The following is a 27,401-nucleotide window of genomic DNA, read 5'->3' as shown; positions in this document are numbered from 1 at the left end:
TATTCCCAATACAAAGCTTCCGTTGCCGCAAAAGCCACTGCCGCCGCCGCTGCTGCCGCCGCCGGCGTCGCGGCTGTCTCCATCGCACCAACCACGGCGTCGGATCCCGCGGCTGCTCCAAACGCGAACGACACCCTCGGAGGGTCGTTTGCATCATCGGGGTGGAGATTTACCTCACCGTTTGTCACTGGAGAATCGGAATTCCTAGCCACCACCGCCGCTGTTCCTACCGCAACAGTTCCGCCACCACAGAAGACAATCGGCGACTTATTTCCGGCGGATGTCCGCGATGCGCTCCACGCGTATCTGGCGGCTAGCGCCCGTGCGCCCACCGCGGTGGCTTCGACGTCTGCGGCTGCGGGTCCGTCGGTGCAGGTTGCGCAAAACACAACCGCAACAGGCGCGGTGAATGTGCTGTCCCCGGAGGTCCAGACGGCGCTCCATTTTCTTCAGACGGCCAGCGCCCGTGCGCCCATTACGACACAACCGACGATCATGGCCGGGGGGGGGGAGCCTGCGAAGGTTGCGCAAAATCATGAGGCAACCGTCGCGGTAAACTCGCTGGCCCCGGAAGTCGAAGATGCGCTTCTCGCATTCCAAGCGGCCAGCGCACGCCCACCGACAAAAACAGCGCAGATCCAACCTGCGAGCCGTCATCCTTCCGCGGCTCCAATGCAAACCGCGACACCGACGTCATCCAACGACACTGCAATTCTAGCCGCACTCGCGGCATATCAGGCGGCTATTCCACAAACACGGAATCCACAAGTTCCGATTCAGCAGCCATCCGTTCAGGTACAACAATCTGCAACACCTCCAACTCTATTTTCTCCATCAGTTCTGGCTGCCCTTGTGGCATATCAGGCGGCTGAAGCAAGTAACAAAAATCAGGTTATTTCTGAATCACATACCTCACCGTTTTCTTACAATACTCAATTATCTCATGATCCCTCACCATCTTTCTTCTCAAATTCTTTTCACAACACTGTTGATGCACCATCAACCAATGTTAGACATAATTTTATTTCCTCATCCATCCCTCATAATACAAACAATCCTGTCCATCCAGAACCTATACCCACTCATGTTGAACAACCTAGACAACCACCCACAAACATCAATATCAACATCAAATTAAACCCGAATAACTACAAAGCATGGAGAATGTCCATGGAATCTACCCTTCAAACCTATCATCTTCTTCCTCACGTTCTTAGTTCAACACCACCACCACCCAAATTTATTCCTAGAACAGGTTTTGTGACATCAGCTGCGGATTTAATCATAAATCCATCGTTTATTCAATGGGATGATGTAGAAAATGTGGTTAGGACTTTGCTCCTAAATTCAATCACCGAAGAGGTGTTTTCTGAGATTGCATATCTCAAATATTCACATGATATTTGGCTAGCCTTAGAGGATGCCTACGGGCTAATTACAGGCAGCAAGCAGTTTCAGATGGGAGTCGAACTGCATGAACTTGAGCAAGGAGGAATGTCTGTGATGGCATATATGCAAAAAGTGAAATCCATCCTTGATGATCTGGCTGCCTCAGGGAATCCCTATCCTCGGCATCTACTACCGTCAGTCCTTTACAAAGGTTTAGCAGAAGAGTATCGCTCCACTGTTCAGAATCTTGTAACTCAGCGTGGTGCAAACATCAACTATCAAGAGATTTTGCATAGCTTGAAGATAGTTGAGGGCATGATTCAATCGACCAGAAAGACAACTCTGCTTCAACCTGAGGCTAATGTATCCACCATGGAAGCAAATCAAGCAAAGAAGCAGAATCCAAAGAAAAGAAGAAGTGGCAAGTGCTATAATTGTGGTGACCCAAGCCACTGGGCTGACAAATGCAAAAGACCTAAGAACAATTCAAGAGCACAATACAATCCTGGACCACAAGCGCACATGGCATGGCACCAACCACTGAATCCATTCATGGGTCCTAATCAGCCGTGGTACCCAGACACAGGAGCAACTAATCACATGACGGCAAATCCGGCTCAACTTCAACAAATGCAGCCATATCCAGGATATGATACAGTTCAGTTTGGCAATGGTCAAGGTTTGCAAATTTCTCACTTTGGAAATTCAAGTATCAATAATTTGAAAATTAATGATGCCCTACTTGTTCCCAAGCTTACCAAATCTTTACTATCTGTTCAAAAATTTACCCGTGACAACTCATGTTTCTTTGAATTTTGGCCTAACCATTTTCTTGTGAAGGACCAAACAACTGGGGAAATCCTGTTACGGGGCCCGAGTAAAGATGGACTCTATGTGCTTACACCCACCCTGAAGGAGGCGCTAGTTGGAGAGAAGGTGTCTTTTGAAAGGTGGCATGCACGGCTTGGACATTGTCAGAATCAGACAGTCAGCTCAGTTCTCAAAGGAAACAATCTATCCTCTTCAAAACCAGTTAGCAAATGTTCTTTTTGTCCATTAGGCAAGCTTGCTAGGAGCTCTTTACCATCTATTAGTCTCTCTAGCACATTTACTTTTGAAAACTTACATCTGGATGTTTGGGGGCCAGCTCCAGTTACTTCTTGTCTTGGCCACCGTTATTTTTTAATAATCATTGATGAATTCACCAGATTTGGATGGATTTTCTGTTTAAAGAATAAGAGTGATGTTTTTTCAACCTTCTGTGATTTTTATGCCATGATCTCTAATCAGTATAGTGCAAGGGTTAAGAACATTTACTCTGATCTTGGGGGGGAGTTTCAAAAACTACAACCTTTTTTCAAACGCCATGGCATTATACACAAGATTGCATGCCCTCACACTCATGCACAAAACGGTATAGCTGAGAGGAAAATTAGACATGTTGTTGACACTTGCCTTACTTTTCTAGCCAATGCATCTTTACCTCCATAATTTTGGAACTATGCCATGATACACAGCATTAGGCTAATTAACTACTTACCCACCAAAATCCTAAACAACAAGTCACCCTATTTCTTGTTCTACAAGAAACAACCTACCTATAAGGCCTTACGCATTTTTGGCAGTGGTATTTATCCCCTTCTTCGTCCATACAATCAACACAAATTTGATTTTCGCTCCAAGCTATGTGTCTACCTTGGTCCATCAGAAAATCATTCCGGGGATATCTGTCTTGAATATGCCACCGGACGCATATACATCTGCAAGTTTGTGCAGCACAATGAAGAAGTCTTTCCTGCATCAACAATCACTGCATCATCACCTTCATCTAGCAACTCAGGGGTAAGCACATCGTGTCAACTACCATCTCTACTCGGCCCGTATCCAGGTAATTTCTCTAATCCCAACCCTATAGTATCTTCTTCTAACCTGGTTCCATACTCTGCACCCATCACACCTGGACCTCATCCTGAAACCCCAACTACTCCTCCTGACTTTGAAGCCACACACAGTGCTCCTTTAGTTCCACCTCAATATCTGTCACCAGTGGTCACTGCTGCATCAACACCTGTTTCTCAGAATGATCCTAATGTTGAAGATAACACTCCAGTTGATGCTGCGGACATCATCACACCGGAAATACAGAATGCAATTCCTCATGAGGAGAACATCATGCCACAAACAGATTCTCCTCCTCCTGAAAGTGCACCACATGCTCCTATTCCACCTGAAAGGCCCAGGCCTCGAAATGCACCGCTGATTGGTCCACGACAACATTATATGCAACTTCGACAGTCATCTCTTCAGTCAAGAGGAAGGTTTGAGGGACTATTAGCTACACATCCAAATGGCACAGTGGATCCCATATGCTTTAGTAAAGCTAACAAACAAGCAGAATGGCGTACTGCAATGTCTGAAGAGATCCAAGCTCTTCTGGACAATGGAACATGGCAACTTGTACCGAGACCACATGATCAGCATGTCATCACCTCCAGGTGGCTCTTTCGTACAAAGAAGAAGTCTGATGGAACCATTGAGCATCACAAAGCCCGCTTAGTAGCACGAGGATTCACTCAAAAAGCTGGGATTGACTACAAAAAAACATTCAGTCCAGTAATCAAAGCCACAACCATCAGGTCTGTATTTGCCATCGCAGCAGCAAACAACTGGTTCGTCAATCAGCTAGATGTCTCCAATGCTTTTCTCCATGGAAACTTATCAGAAACCATATATATGGAACAACCGCAGGGGTTTCGGGATAGTGACCGACCAGATCATGTCTGCCTTCTCAAAAAGAGTCTCTATGGATTGAAGCAAGCACCGCGAGAATGGTTCACTCGCCTTCGAACATTCCTCCTCTCCCTAGGGTACAAAATGTCACAGGCTGACAACTCTTTGTTCATCAGACGCACCGATACTGAAAAAAGTTACATTCTGTGCTATGTTGATGATATACTCATAACAGGGAACCACCCTGCACACATCACCAACACTATTGCAGCCATCGAACGTGAGTTTCCCATCCGCAACCTTGGCAAGGCAGAATACTTTCTTGGAATAGAGATCCGATATGAGAAGGATGGCATTCACATGTGTCAAGCCAAGTATGTGGCTGACATCCTCGATAGAGTGAAGATGATTGACTCCAAGCCCACACTAACGCCCATGGCCACCACACCAACACTTTCAAAGGAGCTAGGCACCAGCTTAACCTCTGGAGATGAATATAGAAGCATTGTGGGGACACTTCAATACTTAACATTCACTCGACCTGACATTGCATTTGCAGTTAACAAATTATGTTAGTTTCTACACTGTCCAACTGATGAACACTGGAAAGGAGTCAAGAGGGTTTTACGCTATGTTCAGGGTACATCAGATTTTGGCATAGTCATGTCTGTCAAACCAATACAGCACATCCACTGCTACTCAGATAGTGATTGGGGAGGGTGTCCTGATGATCGACGATCCACGGGTGCCTTCTGTGTCTATCTTGGATCCAGCATTGTATCGTGGCAGACCCGCAAGCAACCCACAATAGCCAGATCCTCAACGGAGAGCGAATACAAAGCAGTAGCAAATGCCACTGCCGAATTGCTATGGCTCAAATCTCTTCTCTCGGATCTCGGATTTCCATTACCCACCCCGGTTCAGTTATGGTGTGATAATGTTGGAGCAATCTATCTCACCTCAAATCCAGTGTTTCATGCTCGCACGAAACACATTGAGATAGACTATCATTTTGTTCGTGAACAAGTTCACAGAGGATTTCTCAGTGTCAGATTTATTCCAACCGATGATCAGGTTACAGACATACTCACCAAGCCGCTAGCTCCGGCTCGTTTCACGATGCTACGCTCCCGCCTCTTCGTTCGTGCCCGCCATCGGCTTGAGGGGGGGTGTTAGAGATAATATTCTAATTATCTCTGTAAATAGATTCCTATCTAGTTAGAGTTTTACTCTGTCTATATTCCTAGCTAGGTAGAGTTTTAATACGACTATACTTATGTATTGTATTCCTATACAAACTATTATTGGCTCACTATAAATACAAGGCCTCTGAGCCAGAATGATTAAGCTGATTCAATTCATTATTGTGCCTATTACTTATCTGTCTATCTCCATAATTCTCTACAACTAATATAATTACAAATAACTAACAAAAAAATGTATAAAATTGCTTTAGTCTATCGAGAAATTTGTTTGGAAGATCTGATACAAGGATCATCCATTTATTAATGTAGTATGTTTTTTTTTTAAATAATGAGTATGTCTATTAAATGATTGTATAGTATAAAGATTGGAAATACCCTAATTTTGCACGAAACTTCCATCTAAATCACCAATTTTAAATCTAAAGAACTCAGTGATCCAATCATTGACATTTGTAATTATTAAATAGAACTCAGTGATCCAATCATTGACATTTGTAATGAATTTAATAATTGGATTACCGAATGTTTTACATTTAAAATCGGTATTTTAAACACGGGTTTCATGTGTACTTTTTTTTTAAGCAAGGAATTCAGAAGTTGAATAGGTATCCACATGGACAATGTGACAATGTCAGCCTAATTTCATTTTCACTTCATTGATGTGCCAACTAATCTTATGGATTTTGCAGGGAAAGAGTAGTGAAATAAACTATTTATTATTGAGGTACATATAATATGATTCCATCAATTCAGTAAGTTGAACATTTATTTGGTTATATATAATTTAGCTTTCATATATAGTACTACTTATTGAAATTATTATCCTATTTTCAAATTCTGAAGTTAGGAGTTCAAATTTATTGATGTTTTTTGTATAGTAAATGTCAAATTCATTACTGAATATTGTTTTCAATTCTTGTGTCTTCACCTTGTTCCCTTAACATGAAAAATACCAAATCCACCAAGTGAGATTTTTAACCAACTTTGTGGAATACTTATTTAGAGTTGTAAAAAATTTCATACTTTGAAATAAATTCAATAGCTTCTAAATTTGAAATAAGGGAGAAGGTGTAAGTTTGTCACGAAGTGTATATATACTCTTACATAAAAATGATAAAATTACTATTGACGTTTCCAATTAGAAGCAATTTTAGATCCAAATAGCGCTTTATGGGGAAAATTTTGGACTAGGATAACATAATTCATAAAACAAGACACTTACCTGGATCCACCGGTGGCAGAGCAACATTAGTGGTTGCAACACGCCTAAGTTGCAAGGAAGTGCCACATATACACAAGAAACATCTATAAATAAACACCCCACTATAATACGTTGTTACTTCAGACTTTGACAGGGTCTACTTGTCATATAATTTTATATATCCATTTAATTAATATACAAATAATAATTATTTTACCCAATAAAATAATTAATTTAATCTTATTAATATAAATATATATCCAATAAAAATTTAATTTATAAAATCTTACTGTTTATATTCGTGAAATTTTAAAAGAATAAAAAAAAATTCAATTATTACTAATGAAAAAGAATGAGGAATGAAGTTTGGAAATTAAAATAAAAGTTTTGTAAATTAAAAAATAAGGCATCAGTTATAATTTAAAGGAAATTTATAATTTAGAGTAAAGTTTGAATTTTTTTAACCAAAAAAAATAAGGGATTGTAAAAAAAAAAAAATAGTGGCAGAATGGGGTCCAATTAGTTTGTTGCTTCAGTTTGCAACTCACTACAAATTGTAACACCAATGTTACATAGTATAATGGTTAGGTGTTACATATAACAAACTTGTAACACCCATTAAAGTTATTCTAAGGTGCAGAAATAGTTCATCTAATAAGAAATCACCACTTATATATAGCAGGCAATTTTTATTTAGAAGTCTGATATAGAGACACATAGCCGTGAAAGACTAAATGCCTACAACGGAAAAGAGAAGATCCGAATAAGACAAGGTCATGTGAATATGGAAAATCCAGTTGGAGTGTTTGAAATGTGAAGATCTATGTGAATAATAAGGAGAGATGACATATTTTATTTAGGAAAGAGACTCGGATACTAGCATATTCCTTCATAAATGATGTTAAGTTATTATGGTGATTTCACTGTTTACTTTCCCGCGGAGAATTCATTTTTTTTAAATACTTTTATCTTTGCTAATCTATTTTGGTTCTTTCATATTTGTTGTCTTTTGATAAATACCTAAGTTTGAACCTTTGTAAGAACCATAATCTTTTTTTTTTAATCAAAACTTATCCTTGAAGATCCGATCTTTGTTTTCAAGAGGTGACCTTCTTTTCTATCTTTCACCCATTCTTTTCGAGTTTTAATTTAAATTTTTTGATTGGTTTTAGATTAAAACTTTCAGTTATCGACCTCCAAACCTCTTTCTCTAAATCCCTATCATTTTAGGGATGATTTCCGCTCATATCCGCCTCTTAAATAAAGAGTTGTACATCTTGCCGAACCAAATAAGTATAGTTTTTGAGTGTCATTAAATATGTGGACATTAATTAAGGAACAAGGAGGAAAGTTGTTAAAGTTAAGGGTAAATGTAGATATTGTGGTATAGGGATTTAATATAAGAGAAGTGAGAGAAGTTCATTTATGATCCAACAAGAATGTGCAGATGGTAAGCATGCCATTTACTTTTCTTCTGATTTCTCCCACCAAAAACCTTACCTACTCTCTACTCATTTACCTTTCACATTTACATATATATTTCACACTCCCAACGTTATTGCTTCTCCTTTTCCTTTTGCCCCCACTTTATCCCTTCAAAATATACCCTTCTTTATAACTCAACCAAACTATACCTTTATTTAACTATTAAATTAAATTTCTGTTGCTAAAGTGTCAAACATGTTAAAGTTTAGATACTGATTCGGAATATGAGTTAGGCCGAGTCAGGCCCATTCGGGCAGATAGGCCCAATCGGGCAGACGACCCATAGGCCCAAGCAACCTCTATAAAAACATACCTCACATTCAAGAAAAGGGAGGTAATCACTTTAAAACCATTTTAAGCACGTTACTTTGAATAGTGGTGAGAACCTCTGACTGTCTTGCTCGTCGGAGTATCCGCAGGGACCATTCCCGGCGCAGGGACGATCCATACAGACGATAAAGCCTCTTTCCGAAGACCCAGATCACGGAGTTCACTTACCTAATTAGATACTATAGATGTAATTTATCAAGGAGTTGGTGATACGAAATAATCAAGTTTAAAAAGCTGATGAAACACTTGTAAAGTTTAGGAAGTAAGTTCAGCTGATAATGTATTAGGCCTATAATATATTATTGTAAATACCAAGACTAAATATTGTACTATGTAAAAAGCCAATGACTAATAAAATTATTTATCTTTTAAAAATTTATAAAATAAAAATTTTCAAATAAGAGTTTGAACTTTATAGTATTTATACTCTTAAAAAAATACGAAGTTACTGATAATGTTTAAAATTCAATTATTAATTGAAACTCTATTATTGAATTTGAGTTCCCATATGTTTAAATGTAATCTCACATGAGTTTTATCCAATTTTACCTCAAGTGAAAATGCATGAAACTAGTTTTAATTGATTGAAACTATTTTAAAACATTAATTTAAAGTTTCATCAAATTACACTTGGATTTCATCAATTTCCCTTTTTTTCACTTCATGTGTGTCAGAGATTAATATAAGATCTATTGTTAGGTCTTAACTATTAGCTTGAACTTTTAGTTCAATTGGTTCCATGACAATGTGGAACTCGTTCAAACTCATGAAAACTTATTAACTCCAATGTTTTATCGAATTACACTTAAGAAGTTTAAAAATACAACTTCATAAAGTTTGATCACCTAGTTTTACCTCATGTGAAACTGGTTAGAAACTTTCCTGTATTCAATCAACAATGAAAAAGTTTTATTCAAGATATTCAAGAAATTTTTGATTTTATAATTCAATTATAAGTCATATAATACATGGTTTTTTTCTTAAAAAAAGAAATTACATAGCAATTCAATTATTTTGTCACATTTGAAGCTAGTCTTGGGCTGGTTCTGAGCCCAACAAAATTCCAATATACATATATGTTTAGGTACATAAATACTCGTCAATTTCATAAAATAGAAATCTGTAGTTAGTTTACAATCTTGTATGGTATGCAGGAGAGGGATTATTGAAGGTTTAGAAGATAGATCATGTCATGTCATGTGTTGATTAATTAAGCCTGCAAGGGAACAAGACATACATACACATTATTATCAAAACACAGCACAAATTAATTATTCTAAGTAAAGAATGAACTTGCCTTGGCAGAGATATTACTGGACAGCCAATCAAGACCCTCGTAGAGTCCTTGCCCAGCAGTAGCACAGGCAGCTTGAATATACCAACGGCGCTGCCGCAGTGAGTGCAAGCCAAGTTTATCTGTTATTTCTGAAACGGTCATTGCATTTGGAAGGTCTTGCTTATTTGCAAATACTAGCAATGTTGCATCCCGGAGTTCGTCCTGTAAATCATAAAATGTATACATCAAATTGCAGTTTCTTAGTTATATAAATGCGTGTTAAAGAGTAGAGTTTATATATACCTCACTGAGCATCCGATGAAGCTCATCTCTGGCTTCTAAAACCCTTTCCCTGTCATTACTATCCACCACAAAGATTAGGCCCTGAGTGTTCTGAAAGTAATGTCTCCATAATGGTCGTATCTACAAACATATATTCAACATTTTATTACTTGTATTCTTCACCGATAATAATAATAAAAATTATCAGCTACTTAATCTTTTAGTTCAATCGGTTTCTTGACATTTGTTTTCGATCCTGATAAACTTATTTATAGATTAAATTTCAACGCAAAATTTCCATTTACTCAACTTAATATATCATTACATATCTCAACTTATATATATATATATTTTTTTTTTTTTACGTATGCACACCTAAACTTGTTAATTTTACACCTTTATTGGCCGGACATGTTAATATTGAAGTATGTCAAATCATCAAATAAGAATGTCTAATGTCCAAAATGGCCCCGAACCATACAGGTCTAGGGTCGTTAAGATCATGCCACATCAACACCACTATTGACGTGGCATGATTTTAATTGGTTTGATACCATTGTAGAAAGTCTTCAAATTGATAAAGTTAAGTATGTGATAGGTCAAGTAATGCCATTTGGTTAGAACTGTAATCGAGCCAAGCCGAGCTTTGGGCTGCTCATACTTGGCTCATCAGAAAATTGGCGAACTCGAACTCAATATTTTGTTCATTAGCTGTTCGTGATCAGCTCCTTTATTTGTTCAAGAGTTTTGCTTGCAAGCAACTCATTAATTTTGTTCATAAACTTTACTCACAAACAACTCATTAATTATGTTTATTAGTTAATGTTCATTTGAAATTTCTTTAACACAAAACTATGTAGTTTTGAAACCTATAAACTAAGTTTCACATTTGTCATTTTATATAAATATTATTATTAAAAATATAATCAAACAAAGCTTGCTCACGAGCATGTTAATGAACATTATAATCAACCTTGTCCATGAATATATAAACGGAGCCTGTTTGCGAGCTCCTATGGTAGACATAAACTTGAATCTTAGACATTCCACATTTTTTTTTTTTTTTTTTTGCTGATGTAACATAAAACATGTTTAGGTGAAAGTTTGACTCAACCGTGTCATATTGAGTATGCAAAATCATCAAATAAGAGTACCAGAGATATGTACAAATACAAGTGCAGGAAACTAAACCATAAAAATTGACAAATTTAGACATATAATTATGTATTAAAAGGAGATGAAATGAGCATATAAATATGTTTTGAATTGTTTAGTACCTTATCTTGGCCTCCAACATCCCACACAGTGAAGCTAACATTTTTGTATTCAACAGTTTCCACATTAAACCCTGCAGATCCCATTTCAAAACATCAATCAATTTTCTGCAGATATATTTACCTAATTAATTAATGAATGAATAAAAGATCAACACTTTACCAATAGTAGGAATGGTAGTAACAATCTCTCCAAGCTTCAACTTGTAAAGAATGGTAGTTTTACCAGCAGCATCAAGACCTACCATTAAAATCCTCATTTCTTTCTTTGCAAACATCATCTTCATCAGCCTTGATATTGTCATTCCCATTTCACCACCTTCTAATTTCAGAGCAGATTGAATTCAAACTTATGAAAAAGAGATAGATATATTTGATTGCATAATATGTAAGCTGATTAATTTGGGATAAAGTAGAAGAGAATAAGATTCTTTTTCAAGGATATGATGTACAAGAATAAAAGAAACTAACTTTTCATATAGTGGCCTGGCCACCACCTGTTATTCTCTTACAAAACCGTGTGCAATTGGGATTGGAATCTTTGTAATCACTTTCCAAAAATGGTAACTCAATCCTTTATCAGTTCATGCCTAGATTTATCAGTTTGCTTATTTCGTCTGATGTTGAATTATTTGGTACTTCTCGTGTTTGGGCTAATCAAAGAACCTCTTTTTTATGCACTGACTTGTTGCATTTGAAGACTTTTTCTCCCGAAAATTGGGGTGTTATAGGTGATTTTAATGCAGTTTTGACGCTCATGAGAAAACTAGTCGCATCTCTATATAAAGATCCGTCAGATCTTGATATAAGATATATCATTGAACCTTAACTATCACGGAGCTTTTATTTCAATCGGTCCATAACATTGTATCAGAGCCTCTAGGATCAAACAGTCGAGGGTTCGAGTTCTAGCAACCTCATTAATAATGTATGGAATTAAAAACATATCCCATGATGGATCTATGTTGTACACACACTGCAAGCCCGATAGGACTCACACGAAATGTGGTATGGGGTAGAAATTTAGCACGTTCATTTGACTCTACTTTATATCCCAATGAAGTGATTCATGATCGCTACCCAAATAGGCTTTAGGCCTTTAGTTGATTTATTCCACATTCTTAAGGCTAGTTAACTAGGAGCCTAACTTAGACTTTGAGTTTGTGTGAGAGAGCGAGGGTTGTTACAGTTTTGTCCGTTCAAAAATTGTAATCATTTGATAGTGGAGATTTAAGAGGCCTACAGGTCCCGTGGTTTTTTTTATCTCTTGTTGAAGAGGTTTCCACGCTAAAATTGGTGTGTGCCTTTATTGCTTTTCTCTATTATTTCTTTGTGTGGATGTGTGTTTGGACCCAACAATATATTCTTTACTCATCTCATATTCTTTCAATATAGGATTTCCACACTTGCATCCTAGCACTCCCCTTCACGTGCGAGTCTATGCCACATTAGGCCTGGCCTTGCTCCTCTCAAAAGGAAATTCCTTTTTCTTTAATACTACAACATCACCAAATGTTAAATTTTGACTCCACAAAGCCCACGTTTAGATATGTTGGAATTTCAGACTTAATAAAAGAGAATGAATGAGATGATTTGATAACAACTCAATTTGTTGTGAAAAGCGTACATATTATTGATCTGATACTGAGTTTAAATACAATAGGAACAGTTACAGAATAACTGTTGAATAACCACTTCCTACAAATTAGTGAATTAATAACCACTTCAGCAACTGACTAAATCAAACTTACAGAAGAAGATATTCTAAACATAATACAAAAATAATGTAGCAGTTACTAAAGCATAAATTCAACAAGATATAAATATTTAAGCAAAAATTTGAGTTTAATCTTGACTCACTCACTATAGAACTCTATTTTTTTTTATGCATAGACGGAAAACCATGAGAGCATCAAAAATTATGCACCATGCTCATATCAAGGTGGGGAAATTCTGAGCCTTTTAAAGAAGTATACTTATATACTTGACACCTAATCTAACCTAAAATCTTAAGGTAATACGAGAAACATTGCAATTAAGAGCACTACTAGCAACACGATAATCATATTTCACAAACAAACTTCATTTTTCTAACTGTGTTAGAAGAGAGTATCATCTTTAACAACCTAGGAAGAGGTTTAACACAACAACCACTCTTTCAACAAAAATATCTCGACTAACATAATATTGGATTGAATGACTAAAGATTTTACAAAAATAGAATCCTGGGAACTCCAAAATTTATTTTTAACAATAGAATAATAGACTAGTATAACATGTGGAGTTTAAGGACAATAAGGGATAAGGTCTAAATTTAGCCTCTAATGTTTTTATGAAAAAGCATATATACTCTTAAAATAAGAAATGATAAAATTTTATTTTTAATATTTTCAACTTGAAGTAGTTTTAGGCTCAAATAACCATATTTTAAGCAATTTTAGGTCCAAATAACAGAACCCATAAAACTGGACTTTTACCTTGACCTAGAGGCGCGGGATTGGGGCACATGGATGTTAGTGCACCTTGAGTCATCGAGAATCACCTCCTTATAAGGGTGGTTATAATTTCACACTCATCTATCCTCATATGTGGGTGAGGTGCATTAGGGGTTTGCATCTTTTTTCTCCCCGAGTCGAAGCCAAAACGATGCAAAAAAAATTAAGTTAAGTCATATTGACTGGGTTTACTTGATTGACTATGCTGCTGTTTGGATCCAAAATTATTACACCTTAAATGGTCATGGACAAAATTTTATAATTTTCTATATTTGCACTTCTAAAAAAAATGTTTAGGAAAAATTTGGATACTCTACCTAACAACAAATTGTTTATGGTATGTGAAAATATATAAACAGTTACATAAAACTATTCTATTGTGGCAGATTGTGGAACAACATTATTTGACAAATTATTGCTCATCCCATCACCAATATTGGTACTCTTCTTCTATTCATTAAATTTTTGGTTTTGGGTAATACTGGGTCAGCAATAGGCCAATTCTCAGATTCTTGTTGAAGTTAATTTATAATAAAATCAAACCGTACATACACAGCTTTAAATGCAGCATCTGTTGCATTTAACCTTTCAACTAAAATTACATTCCATGTAAAATATCAGATGCCATGGGAACAAGAAAGACAACTAAGGGTACAAAATTCAGAAAATTAAATTTTATCAGTTGAATTAATTTGAATTGATTAAAGAAAAAAATGTAACTGTGCAACGATTCCATATATGGAAAATTTTGTAGCTATCATGTTCTAATATTGACAGATCATGGGGGCACGAACTTGAGCATTCACTAGTCACGGAAAATGTCGTGCTGCTAGTGAATCTTGGAGCAGTCACTGTTTTCGGGTGATAATATCCCGGGCTGATTGAAGACTGGAAGCCACGGATTCGGCAGCACTAGCCAACACACCACCACTAGTATTAGGAGTTTGCTTTGGGGCATGAACCTGGTGAATGACCTCCACTGTCCTTAATTCTTGACCTTGCCCTGCCGATGATCGATAATCTACCGTTTCAATCCTTTTCTCCATTTCACCTTCTGCATTACTTGTCACCGCGTCCTGCCATTATAACATTATCAAATTATTAACTTCCATCAATTATAACACAATTAACAAATTATGTGTATTGTATAATTTCATCTTACCTTTCTGATTTGTGCATTCATGTTGGATTGGCTAACGATCGATTTGAGATTGAATCACAAAGTTTGTGTATATTAGATGTATAAGCATGAAGACGATTCTATATAATTTCTTGTTTGGAGAAGGATTGCCATTCATTACTTGGTTATAATAAGGAAACTCTTATTTAACCTGAGGAGGGCCTTGTCTCATGTTAACTTCTCCAAATGTCACACTATTATTAAGTTTTATGGCTTTACATTTTGCTACCTTATTAGCCACATGTAAGCAGTGTGGATATACATAGCCTCTCCAAATTGGCTCACAAATGTTTAGTAATTCTAATTCAGGATGCTCAATCATCATATACTAACTTTAGTTTTTTTTTTTTACGATCGACATTTATATCATATTACAACATTAAAGACGAAAATTATCTCCTGTATATAAAGAGTTTTAATTAAACAATACGAGATATTTAGCACACTATACACTTTCTCATAAACACATAATCATCCGGAAAGACTAATATCATGCAAACAAATAGCATAATCCATTCCAAAAGCTATAAAAAAAAAATCATCTTACATATATAAAACACACATATCTTCCTAATTAATCAACGTTGTATATGTAACACACACCACTCACATCCAAAATCATTCCAAATGTGAATCAAATGTCCATGGAAACTTAACTTCATCTAGAAATTGCCTCAAAAAGATAAAGATTGTCTAACATATAAAAATCATGTAGCTCTAATTAAATAATGTAAAGTATCTAACATTGATAACATCTAGATATTATCGGAGGACCGAAATGGAAATTAACCAAACGACAGCGAATCGGAGATATGCCAGAATAAAGGCGTACGAAGCAAGCTGTAGAACCTGACGGGTCAATGGAGCCCTGGATACGCCTCAGATGGTCAAACACAATAAAGAGGATACACCGTCACGTATCTATACATCCGTCAGGTATCGACACATCCGCCAAGAGATCACGCCGCCTTTTCTTGGGAAAACCGACATCATTAAAGACAAGTAAAAACCCATGAACTCAGTTACCATCATTAATGAGGCATAAATCTTGTATAAATAGATTTGCACCCCAAGCTATTGAGGTAGATACTTTCCAATACTATTCCTTTGTACTTTTTTTTTATCCATTTATACACTTTACTGACTTTAACATCGGAGTCCCCCGGCAGAACCCAACAGCACTCTGGTGGAGCTCCGACGAGAAATCAACTCGGTAACATCAAACATACATACGCGGAACACAATTAAAAAGAAAACAAGAGATACGGAGGTGCCAATATTATCATATCATAATTCCAGCACATCATCAATCAGTGGCTCCATTATACTTCCACTGGAAACATCAAAGAAAGGCAACTCCAACAATTGCCAACCAGAACAATATCTAAATGTTATTTCTTAAAGCGACAATAATAAGAAAGAACTAGGGAAAAATATACTTGGGCCTGTAGTATAATAAGTTGCTTACTGTATGTCCTGCATTACTTTGAGTTACAGATGTAACCATAGAAGAAATTCAAGGCACACAAAGCAACATGATCCAATAACTATTGGGTTATGCCTCTAACTATATAGATTTTATCAGTAAGTCATAAGAGGTGACCCACTGCAATGGACATCAGTAGCATCAGAAAGCCTTTGTCTTGGCGACAGTATTGTGATGCCTGTGGCTTCAACATCCACGTTCAATATGTTCTTTCTCTTTTGACAATCAGCACTCATTTTTTCCTCTGATGATACCTCAGCTATAGGACTTAGATGATCTCCTTCTTTCTCAAGGCCGGATAGCATGGCTTGAGCTTCTGCGACTACTGATGCATCATCATCTGTAGCATATAGGATCTTTTTTATTGCTGCAACAGCCTGCAGGGTTGATTTAAACAGTTTAGCACTTTTTGATAGTTCATAAGATAATGTCATCTATTTTTCCATAAATGTTAAGGAACATTACAGAAAGGCTTTGTATAGCAGGACTTTGGCACAATATCTCAATATCTCTCAGCTTTCCAAAGTAGAAATCCCTCTCCTTCTCAAGGCTGTCCACTGATAGCTTCAATTCTGTGATCTGCAAATGAAATTATATAGAGTTTAGGTTTGAGGACATTACCATTGAGGAGCTTTCATTTTTTTTTTAACAATTTTTACCTTTTGATCATATGCAGGCACTGAACTAGGGGGCGGTTTTGAAGCTTTTGCAGGAGGATTTGTGTTGACAGAAGATGCATCAGTTCTTCGAGCATTATGGGAGGACTGTGGTCTGGGGGCAGCTGCTGAACCCTTGGCTGATGATTGAGATTGTTGACATTTCTTGGCCACTTCTTTCCCTCCCTTGCTAGTTTCTCTCCTTTCCAATGGATTGTAACTAACCACAAGAACAGATATATATCTCAATAAGACTTTGAACCGTTCTAAGCATAATCATAACTGGATATCTACTGATAACTTTTCAGGATTTCACGGAGTACTATGCTACGGAAGGATTATGAACACGAAGCTAAATGTATAGCTTTCATTTCTTATGGACAATCAGCAAGTGTTTAAAAAATCAGGTTTACGATGAATAACGTTTCTGTATGTGCGCGTGTGTATAACGAAATAGAAACAAGAAAAGGTGCTAAAGTTCAAATTGAAAGAACCGACATCGACATCATAATTAGAGCCACAAATGAAAATCAACATTACCACCATTTACTCCTCTTTGCCCAATATAAATTCAAAATTCAAGCATTTCAGTTCCCTATTTGCCACACAACATGGAATCTAAAAGTTCTACAACTTAGATATATTCAAGATAGCAGGCACTAAACTTACATACATTAACTCGAGCATGGAATCTAAAAGTTCTACAACTTACACATACTCAAGATAGCAGGCACTAAAAGAACCGACATCGAACACGAATGAAAATCAACATTAACACCATTTACTCCTTTTTTCCCAATATAAATTCAATATTCAAGCATTTCAGTTCCATAAGTGCCACACACTGAACAGATCTTGCAAATTAATTGATCAACGATAAACTCAAGAATGAAACCTAAAAGTTATACAGCTTACATACATTCAAAGGTAGCAGGGCACTATTTCATGATAATATTTGACAGAACAAAAACAGAAACATTGAAGATACAAAAACAGAACAGTTTATCAAATGGAAAAATAGCGAGAAATTCTTCTTGCGGCAAAACAATTGATCTTAGTTCCTATCTCACAAGCAGACAACAATAAGCTAAAGAAAAAATAAGAGATTAATAGGTTAAAAAAATCAGCGAAAAGTAAAGAACAAGAGAAAGATCTTAGGCTGAATTACTCGAGAGTTCCTCCATTGACAGAATCGCAGTATCGCTTCATCCACTGCATGAACTCCAAATTATCAAGCGGCCTTCCTTTTATGAGTTTATTCACTTCAATATGCTAAAAGGAAAAAGATCCACAACAAGAATCCAAATCAATAAAAAGAATTACAGAGAGAGTGAGAGACAAAACTAGAACAAATGTGATTATGCCTAAAGTGAAATTTGTTCCGCACATAATCAGAAATCACGAAATTTAGCAAACCTTTGTGATTTTAAGTTTATTGAAGACATCTTGAAGGACTTTGTAGTTCTGGATCATTTCGTACTCACTCTTCGCGTCAAAATTGACTTTGTGCATAGGCACCATTCCTGGATGAGCAGCGTCCATTAGCTGACAGTGAACTGCACCGGTGCAGGCCTAAATTTCATAGATCCGAACAGAGGCATTTAGAAATCATTCAATGAAACACAAAAAACAACACAGAGGAAAAGTAAAAGAAGAAATTAGAAGAGAAACCTCTTCAACTTTCGAGAGACTGAGTTGGAGAGAGGAATTGATCCAAGAGAGGATTTCAGATCTTCCTACAAAATATGCAGCATCCATCATCCCTATATTCGTTGCCATCTCCAATTTCAGATTGCTACGCTTGTGACTGTAGTAATTGAGAGAGAGAGAGAGAGAGAGAGAGCAGTTTGTCTTTGTAGGGAAGAGAGGGATAGAATTTAAAACTTGAGAGGAGCGGGATTTTTTCAGTTCAAAAATAAGGAGCCGTTAACATCCAGCTAATTCGGGTACCCAATAAGCGGTCATTGGGCCTACAGCCCAATTTATAGAAACCCAAAATCCAAGCAGATCTTAGCCGGTTTTTGGGGAGGGATTTGATAGGTGTGTTGTGGGTAGAGGCAAGATTGGTTCTACTGTCAATGGGACGGATAATATCCATTAGATCTTGCTTCATTAGGATCGGAAAATTTCCAATATATATTTTGTTAGGGTCGATGGGTATGAAATGGCAATAGCTATCTCCAACTCATTAATGTTAGGGTTAATTATGCAGATATCCATTAATATATACTATTAATAATTTGTATCATTTATTAATTAATTTATAATTTAACATATTTGTTACACTTTCAAATTTAAAGATCAATAATATATTTTATATAAATCCAAAATAAATTTAAATAAAAAAAATAATTTTAAATATAGGTAATTTTATCTTTAAATTTTATATGGAATGGTAGAAAAAGTTTGAATATCTATAAATAAATATATAAATTTTAATTGTGAGTTTGTATTATAATTGTTGTTTAACTATTATAATTAGCAAATTAAATATACTGAATATCAATTTAAAAAACTAACAAAATGGAGTGGGTATCTACAGCCGGGATGAGTATAAATTTATCTCTATCTATTTATCTTAGTGGGATGGGGATGGGTTGTAATGGGGATGGAATAGCTCGCCCCATCCCCAACCCTGCCCATTAACAAGCCTAATTGGTTCCATCTGAATTTCAAAATCTCCAAAATTATATATAATTAAAGTCTAACGTATAATTCGATTTTGGATATTTTCATTTAGATATTTGGTACCTTTCAAAAAATCTCCAATATATTTACTTAGTAATGTAAGAATTTCGAAATCTTAAGAATTTTATTTCATGTAAGTCAACAATACAATTCGATTTGGCTCAAAAGAAAAAGTCAACGATTAAATTCAATTATATATATTTTTATTTGGATATTCAATCAAATTCCAACTCTCCAAGATTCGTATTCACCCTAGTTTCGAGAATATGGTTTCATAAAGAATTATATTATGATTCTGGTCTATTTGATCTCATCAATGAAAATATGATAATTATACAATAAAAAAATCCTTACACTAATCATTTTTAGTAAAATATTATGTTAAAACCCTATAGTATGGATGTTTTCTATGCCAAAGATCAAGAATTTGTATAATGCTCCCATAGTTCCAGGTAGACATTCTATTTAAAATTAACAATCAATGAAGATACTTCATTTGTAGACCTGTAATGAAATAAGTAGAGACAACACATTATTTTTAAAATTTGTTGCAAGATCCATCCGAAACAAAAGAAGTATACTCATTGATTATTATAAAATGTTCACTTGAAACTATGAGAACATAGTATAATTTCTCGAAAGACGCTTCTCTTTAATAAAAAAAACGTAAATGCAACAACATGTCTATCCTCTTCAGCTTTAGTATCGTTCCAACTTTCATCCACAAATTTGTGATTGCATCCGATATAATTTTATATATATATATATATATATATATATATATATATATATATATATATATATATATATATCCGAATAATGCAGATTCCTTATTCTATAATTAAAAATTAACAATAAACTAAAATATAATAAAAAGAAGTAGAAATGGTGAAATAAAAATGGTATGAAGGAATTCCAAAATTAGTAAGGTGAAAGGATTAGTCGCACACAAAACTATACCATCCATGTCACACAATTACAACTCAAACAAACATCTACATGTCAATCAATACCACATTTACATCCATCCTTTATTCATTAGTGTCCATAAAAATATGACGATGACGATGAACTACTTGGGATTTTCTCTATCACTTGTACCACTTCTTTCATTGTTGGCCTTTTTTGTGGAATTGGAGAGCCACAACTATACCCCAACTTAAAACAAGCCAGCAATGCATCTTCTTTCCCCTCCACCTCACCTCGAATCGACACGTCAGCCATCCGTAAAGCCCGGTTTTTATCATCAACTACAAGCCCATTATTCCCCTGGCCCAACTCATCTACAACAATTACCTTCCCGGTTAGTAACTCCAGAAATATAATCCCAAATGAATATACATCCCATTTTGGATGTGGCTTAAGGCTCCTAAGCGATTCCGGTGCAAGGTAAGGCGATAAACCCCCTATCGAACTCGGGCTTGGACTCGGGCTCGGGCTAGGCCCGACCGTTGAGTCTTGGAAACTATCACGAGACGCTGTCGACCTCTTGCTACCGAAATTACGAGTCGAGCCTCCGGCTTTAGAGCTTGTATCACCGGTAACGAGCCTTTCGAGTCCGAAATCGCCGATCCTGGGCTCCATGTCTGGGCCCAAAAGAATGTTACTGGGCTTTAGATTTCCATGCACGTGCTTCTTGTCGTGGAGGAAACAAAGGCCACGTGCAACTCCTTTGGCAATCTTGAGCCTGGCGTCCCATGGTAAATGAGAAGAAGGGGAAGAGCCCACTTTTCCTGAAACAAACACCAAAGCGCATGTTAGTACTTAGCAGAATAATCAGATCACTGATTACTAAATTAAGTAAAAAACTGGCAAAAAGAGATCCCCCTCCAGGCCAGTCGCTTTCTGTGGGGGAAAGTATGTAAATACGGGTATAGTAACGTATATCGCTATCGGACGCCGTAGTGCGAACGATTACAAAAATGACCACATCATTCAGTAGTTGACCTTTCTGTTCACTGGGCCATACATTAAAAACAAAGATTTTCAGTTGCAACTACTCCACCGTCAAAGTCTGCAGTGTACTGTACACACTAGCAGAAATTCTAGCAATCTGCTAACATGCGCATCCAATGAGAAAATGAAAGCCGTGAAGAAGAATTAAAGACCCAAATCACCCTTAAACTTTGGCAGCCAGATCAATTTAGTCCAACTTAAACAGTAATTTTATTAAAATAAGACAATTTTGACCCTTAATTAGCTAAAAGAGAGGAAGAAAGAGAAGTACTCACTGTAACGAGCATTAGCCAGGCTGCCATTAGGGACAAAATCGTAAATAATGAGCTTCTCATCGAGCCCCCAGTAGAACCCTCGAATTCGAACCAGATTTGGGTGAACCAGCTTAGCTATGACTCGAACCTGGGTTTCGAAATCTCTGAACCTCTCCACGTGGTTCTCACCTATTCGTCGAACCGCGAGTGCACTTCCATCTTCAAGCACCGCCTTGTACATTATACTTGAACCAGTAGCACCCAGAATATAAGCCGATGCTTTAAGTAAAGTTTCAAGCTCAAGCTCTTTTTCTCCGTCAACGGTCACTAATGTCCCTGCTTTATTCTGCTCTTGATTTTGTTGACTTTTTGGGTCTACTACGTCGTCGTTTTCAGAACTGGTTGAATCATCGGTGTCTTCCTCATTATCTCCCCTCTTCCGTAAACATGACCATCTCGTGAACCCTTTTGATTCCGATGAAGAGGACGAAAAAGTTTCATCCTTTGCGCTATTTGCTTCTTTTTTCACTGTGTTTTCGACTTTTTTTCTTCTCTTTAACTGGTAAACGTAGAAGAAAATTGTTCCTAGAATTGCAACGCCGACAATGTCTCCGACTGTGATTCCGACGATTGTTCCTGGTTTAAGCCCTGAGTCTCCGCTGGAATGAGCGGTTTCCGATGGGCCGGAAGCTATGGTTCTCGGAATTGCAGCAATTGCAGGAGGAGAAGTAGGGGAGGAAGGAATTGGACATGGGTTTCTTGATTCTCCGCCGCAGAGATCAGGATTTCCGGTGAAAGAATCTGATTTCTGATTCACAAAAATGGTTGAATCTGGAATTTCTCCGGTGAGATTGTTGAATGAGAGATCTATAGTGGCATTAAATGGGATTTCAGCTGCGAATTCCGATGGAATTGACCCAGATAATCTGTTATAAGAAATGTTCAAGTAACGAACATTGTTACCACCGAAATCACGAGGTAAAGATCCATTGATGAGATTAGAAGAAAGATCCAAACTTTGAATAACTCGAAACCCAGAAGGAATTGCACCGAAGAAATAATTGTTCTTCAAAGAAACAACAGTGAGATTAGAAAGAGTAGTAATAGTAGAAGGCAAGATTCCCGCCAAAGCATTATCGGAAAGATTAAGCAACTGAAGATTCTGCAACCGGCCTATAGATTCCGATATCTCTCCGGCCAACAAATTATTGGATAAATCAAGAAACCGAAGCTGGGTTGAATTAAAAAGTGAAAAAGGCAAAGACCCATTGAGTGAATTGTTAGAAAGATCAAGAGTTTGAAGGTTTTCAATCATGCCAAGATCAGCAGGAATTGAGCCAAGAAGTTGAGAATTGGGGAGAGATAAGGAAGTAACACGAAGAAGAGAATAATCTAAACCTGAAAATCCACAAGAAACACCATTCCAAGAACAAGGAGTTTCATCATAATAATTCCAAGAATCAAGAACATGAAGAGGGTCACTTAAAATAGAGTATTTGAAAGAAAATAAAAGAATCCCATCAGTGTTTAAGCCAAAAGAATGGAGAAGAAGAAGGGAAAGAACAAGCCACCATAAATGGTTGCTTACCCTTTGAAAGCTGATCATAATTTCCACATATCTCACTCTCTCTCTAAGAAAAATAGTGAAAGTGTGAGAAAGTGAGAGAAAGAGAGAGAAGAAAGAGGTGTAAAGTGAGATTTATGAAGCCATGTGATAAGAATAAGTTAAAAAATAAGAGACATAACACAGCTCACAAAACAAAACTTCTCTTACAAAATCCCTATTCTGGGAACTTCGGACAATAAACAAATTAAATTATAAGATTAGATTTATATAATTGATCTTACAACTTTACTAGTAATTTGAAGAAAGAAATAATAAGAAATGGGGGACAAGAAGAGCATCTTTTGAAGTATAAGAGATCCAGGTGGAGTTTGAAAAGTTATTATCATTCATCACTGCAGCAACTACTACTACTACTAGATTAGATTGACTTTGCAAATCTCTATTAATATTCTACTCCTTTTGGCTACCAATTTTTTCCCGGTCATTCTTTTGGCATTTCATGGTAAAAAGTTGATCACCTACTCACCGGCAAAAATCCATATTTTGGTACACGTATTTGCTTCAATTTTTCACTAAGCCCTTGTATTTTGATTTGGACTTAGTCTATGTATCCAATGGAGATCTAAAGGGGTCATGCTGTGAACAAAATAACAAAAATTATATTTATGGATTGAAAGTTTAGTCTAAGTCGGTAAATGAATTTGCGACAAATTTGACATCAATACTCCATTGTTAAGGGAAAATTATAAAACTAAGTCAAATTGGAGGCTCATTTACATATTTAACACATTTACTCAACCTACTACATATCTAGACTGATTTTGTGTGACTTTCTAAGAAGATGAATGAGGAAAGATTGTGAAATATCTTTCTCTGTAATTCTCATTAAAGAAGAAGGAAAAGCAGCCATTACAATATATAGAAAGGTAGAAAAGCAACATGACAAAATAGGAAAGACGGTTACAGGTAATGACAATAACAAATTGCAGATGGAGGATAACAAATTCCATGAGGTGGCATTCAGTCCTTGGTCGATCTCCACATTAATAGGTACGGTGATTCTGATGCAAATGGATGGTGTGATGAACTGGTGAGGGTAGATGAGGTACGGTGGGGTGTATGGTAAGGATAAGTGAAATGTTTCTAGAAGGTATTTGAAAATTGGGGGTTACCGTTAGAAACCCTAGAAAGGTAAATAGAGGACAGGGAGAAAGAGGCAATTGATCTGAATTCATTAGCCTCCCTCAAACTTGACTTGGTACAGATTAAACAAGCCAAGTTTGGATAATAGGAAACGCAGATGGGGCGAATGCTGAGCTTTGGTGAACAAATCCGCTAATTGGAGCGCTGAGGAGATAGGCATTAAGCGAATTATGCCTGACTGAACTCGTTCACGGATCACATGGCAATCAATGTCTATGTGTTTTGTCCGCTCGTGGAACACCGGATTCTGTGCAATGTGTTAGGCCGATTGATTATCACAAAATAGCAAGGCCGATGGAGAGTGTACAAGAAAATCTCGCAACAGATATGTGAGCCAGTGCAGTTCGCAGGAAGTGGACGCCATGGCACGATATTCTGCCTCCGATGATGACCGTGAAATGGTATTTTGCTTTTTAGAGCGCCAAGAGACAGGGGAGATGCCAAGGAATACCACATAACCAGTGAGGGATCGCCTGGATTCTGGGCAGGAGGCCCAATCAGAGTCGATGAAAGCCTGAAGTTGAAGTGTACTCTCAACAGGGAAAAGGAGACCTAGGCCAATTGTGCCTTTGAGATATCTGAGCACTCTGTGTGCTCGAAGAAGATCATCAGTAGTTGGATCAGATAGGTGCTGAGACAGTTGGTTCACAATGTATGAGAGGTCTAGTCTGGTGTGGGTTATGTATAGCATTTTACCAATCAATTGGCGATAGCTAGTAATGTTTGTGAGTGGTTCTGCTTTGGGGTTGCGTTTATGGTTTGGTAATGCTGGGGATGAGGCTGGTTTACAAGTGAGAAATTGTGTGTCATGAAGCAATTTGAGGGTATATTTGCATTGGGACATGTGCAATCCTTTGGAGTTTCGAGCAAACTCGAATCCCAGAAAGTAATGAATAGGGCCAAGGTCTTTTATGCTGAAAAGTGAATCCAGACCTTGTTTGACAAAGTTGATATGCTGCATTGAGTTCCCTGTGACAATTAAATCATCAACATAGATGAGCAGGACGATGTATATGTTTTGATCAATAGCTGATGTAAACAGAGAAGGATCTGCTGTTGATTGATTGAATCCCATCTGTTTGATTGATGAAGTAAGCTTCTTGTTCCATTCTCGCCCTACTTGGCGCAGACCATACAGTGATTTCCTCAACCTACACACCTGATTTGATGCAATGCCTTGAACTCCTGGTGGAAGCATCATGTACACTTCTTCTTGCAATTCACCATGAAGGTAAGCATTGTTAATATCCATTTGTTCAATAAACCATCCCCTTGCCACTGTTATTGCCAACAGAACTCTAATTGTGGTAAATTTTGCAACAGGTGCAAATGTGGCTGTGAAATCTATCCCTTCTCTGTGTGAAGCCCTTGGCAACAAGCCTAGCCTTGAACCTGGCTATGCTCCCATATGTGTTGTATTTGAGTTTAAAAACCCATCTGCAACCAATTGCTTGCTTCCTTTCAGGTAACTCTGTCAACTCCCATGTATTATTTGATTCCAATGCCACTAGTTCTTCATTCATGGCTCTCTGCCAGTTGAGATCTTGACTTGCTTCCTTGTATGATCTAGGTTCTGAATAACATGTTGAATTTATGGCAAAGACTTGTTTTTCAGTGCTTAGATTTGAGTAGGATAGGTATTTGTCAAGTGTATGTGTGGTCTTATATGGTGGTGGTAGTTGTTTACCCTGGATGAGGGCCACATGGTAGTCCTTCAGGTATGAAGGTGGATATTTGGGTCTGGTTGAGGTTCTGGTGGGTTGTATTTGTTGTGTTTGTGTCTGGTCATCAAGGGCATATTCCTCATCCAGGTGTGTCTCAATGTTTGGATTTGGGATGACTATTGTTTCTTGCTGTGCTGGGTCTTCTTCCTTATTTTCATCTTCCTCTTCTTGCAATGCATCATGAGATGCATCTAAGATATTCTCACTACAGAATTGAGTATCATTAATTGTCTGTGGTTCTGCATATGGGAAGTTTTCTTCATAAAACTCGACATGCCTGGAAAAGAATATCACGTTAGTGGTTAAATTTAACAATTTATAACCCTTGATTCCATTCCTGTAGCCTAAGAACACACACTTCACAGCCCTATCTATGAATTTATCCTTGTTTCTGTTGAGAGTTGAGGCATAGGCTAGGCAACCAAACACCTTTAAATCATCCAAACATGGTCTGTGTCCATACAATCTCTCATATGGTGTATCATTCTGAATTGATACAGATGGTAATCTGTTAATCAAATACACTACATGTAAAACTGCTTCTGACCATAATCCCTTAGGCAGGCCACTCTGAAACATTATTGCCCTAGTAGTGTTCATGATATCCTGGTGTTTCCTCTCCACTCTCCCATTTTGTTGGGGAGTTTCAGGACAAGAGGTTTGATGCATAATTCCAGTTTGAGCATAGAACTCTTTCATTGTAAATTCTGATCCATTGTCAGACCTAATGACTCTTACTTACTTATTGAACTGTGTAAGAACATATTTGCAAAACTGTTGTAAAAGGGGTCATGCCTCCCCTTTTGTGCTCATTAAAGTTACCCAGGTGTACCTGCTGTGGTCATCTAATATGGTCAAGAAGTAATTTTTGCCAGAAAATGATTCTCTAACAGGGCCCCAAATATCAACATGTATCATATCAAAAATTTCCTTAGCAATACTATTACTCAAAGCAAATGGTTGTTTCTTTTGTTTGGCTCTTTGAAAAATGTCACAGACCCTTTCATTGATTGAATTAGA

At 37.0% G+C, this 27,401-nt stretch overlaps 4 protein-coding genes across 4 annotated transcripts; all 4 read right to left on the bottom strand.

The window, feature by feature from the left end:
• Nucleotides 1–9,327: 9,327 nt before the first annotated feature.
• Nucleotides 9,328–11,590, bottom strand: LOC136230923 (ADP-ribosylation factor 1-like). Its single transcript, XM_066020134.1, has 5 exons — nt 11,336–11,590; nt 11,176–11,246; nt 9,920–10,039; nt 9,638–9,838; nt 9,328–9,556 (listed from the first exon to the last, which is right to left on the bottom strand). The coding sequence occupies exons 1-5, from the start codon at nt 11,481–11,483 to the stop codon at nt 9,551–9,553; spliced, it is 546 nt and encodes a 181-aa protein (XP_065876206.1). The 5' UTR covers nt 11,484–11,590; the 3' UTR covers nt 9,328–9,550.
• A 2,625-nt stretch (nt 11,591–14,215) lies between these two features.
• On the bottom strand, nt 14,216–15,954 carry LOC136231156 (uncharacterized). Its single transcript, XM_066020447.1, has 2 exons — nt 14,830–15,954; nt 14,216–14,743 (listed from the first exon to the last, which is right to left on the bottom strand). Exons 1-2 carry the CDS (start codon nt 14,848–14,850, stop codon nt 14,516–14,518), a joined length of 249 nt encoding a protein of 82 aa, XP_065876519.1. The 5' UTR covers nt 14,851–15,954; the 3' UTR covers nt 14,216–14,515.
• Nucleotides 15,955–16,091: 137 nt separating this feature from the next.
• LOC136231155 (microtubule-associated protein RP/EB family member 1C) lies at nt 16,092–18,860 on the bottom strand. Its single transcript, XM_066020446.1, has 6 exons — nt 18,661–18,860; nt 18,406–18,561; nt 18,158–18,261; nt 16,993–17,209; nt 16,799–16,912; nt 16,092–16,710 (listed from the first exon to the last, which is right to left on the bottom strand). Exons 1-6 carry the CDS (start codon nt 18,766–18,768, stop codon nt 16,429–16,431), a joined length of 981 nt encoding a protein of 326 aa, XP_065876518.1. The 5' UTR covers nt 18,769–18,860; the 3' UTR covers nt 16,092–16,428.
• Nucleotides 18,861–20,582: 1,722 nt separating this feature from the next.
• LOC136230027 (probable LRR receptor-like serine/threonine-protein kinase At4g37250) lies at nt 20,583–23,795 on the bottom strand. Its single transcript, XM_066018953.1, has 2 exons — nt 21,909–23,795; nt 20,583–21,410 (listed from the first exon to the last, which is right to left on the bottom strand). Exons 1-2 carry the CDS (start codon nt 23,491–23,493, stop codon nt 20,716–20,718), a joined length of 2,280 nt encoding a protein of 759 aa, XP_065875025.1. The 5' UTR covers nt 23,494–23,795; the 3' UTR covers nt 20,583–20,715.
• Between the last annotated feature and the right edge of the window lie 3,606 nt (nt 23,796–27,401).

The sequence above is a fragment of the Euphorbia lathyris genome, chromosome 5 (assembly GCF_963576675.1).
Source record: "Euphorbia lathyris chromosome 5, ddEupLath1.1, whole genome shotgun sequence".
NCBI lineage: Eukaryota > Viridiplantae > Streptophyta > Magnoliopsida > Malpighiales > Euphorbiaceae > Euphorbia > Euphorbia lathyris.
This window is presented reverse-complemented; position numbering and strand designations above follow the sequence as displayed.

Excerpts from the sequence above, each read along its gene's own strand:
- LOC136230923 (XM_066020134.1), bottom strand. The coding sequence starts at position 11,483 with ATGGGAATGACAATATCAAGGCTGATGAAGATGATGTTTGCAAAGAAA. Across the intron at positions 10,040-11,175 it reads ATGTTGGAGGCCAAGATAAG|ATACGACCATTATGGAGACA; the intron begins GTACTAAACAAT and ends ATATGTTTGTAG. Across the intron at positions 9,839-9,919 it reads TTCATCGGATGCTCAGTGAG|GACGAACTCCGGGATGCAAC; the intron begins GTATATATAAAC and ends TATGATTTACAG.
- LOC136231156 (XM_066020447.1), bottom strand. The coding sequence starts at position 14,850 with ATGAATGCACAAATCAGAAAG. Across the intron at positions 14,744-14,829 it reads TGAATGCACAAATCAGAAAG|GACGCGGTGACAAGTAATGC; the intron begins GTAAGATGAAAT and ends TTATAATGGCAG.
- LOC136231155 (XM_066020446.1), bottom strand. The coding sequence starts at position 18,768 with ATGGCAACGAATATAGGGATGATGGATGCTGCATATTTTGTAGGAAGA. Across the intron at positions 18,562-18,660 it reads GTCTCTCGAAAGTTGAAGAG|GCCTGCACCGGTGCAGTTCA; the intron begins GTTTCTCTTCTA and ends TATGAAATTTAG. Across the intron at positions 17,210-18,157 it reads GTCAATGGAGGAACTCTCGA|TTACAATCCATTGGAAAGGA; the intron begins GTAATTCAGCCT and ends TCTTGTGGTTAG.
- LOC136230027 (XM_066018953.1), bottom strand. The coding sequence starts at position 23,493 with ATGATCAGCTTTCAAAGGGTAAGCAACCATTTATGGTGGCTTGTTCTT. Across the intron at positions 21,411-21,908 it reads CCTGGCTAATGCTCGTTACA|GAAAAGTGGGCTCTTCCCCT; the intron begins GTGAGTACTTCT and ends TGTTTGTTTCAG.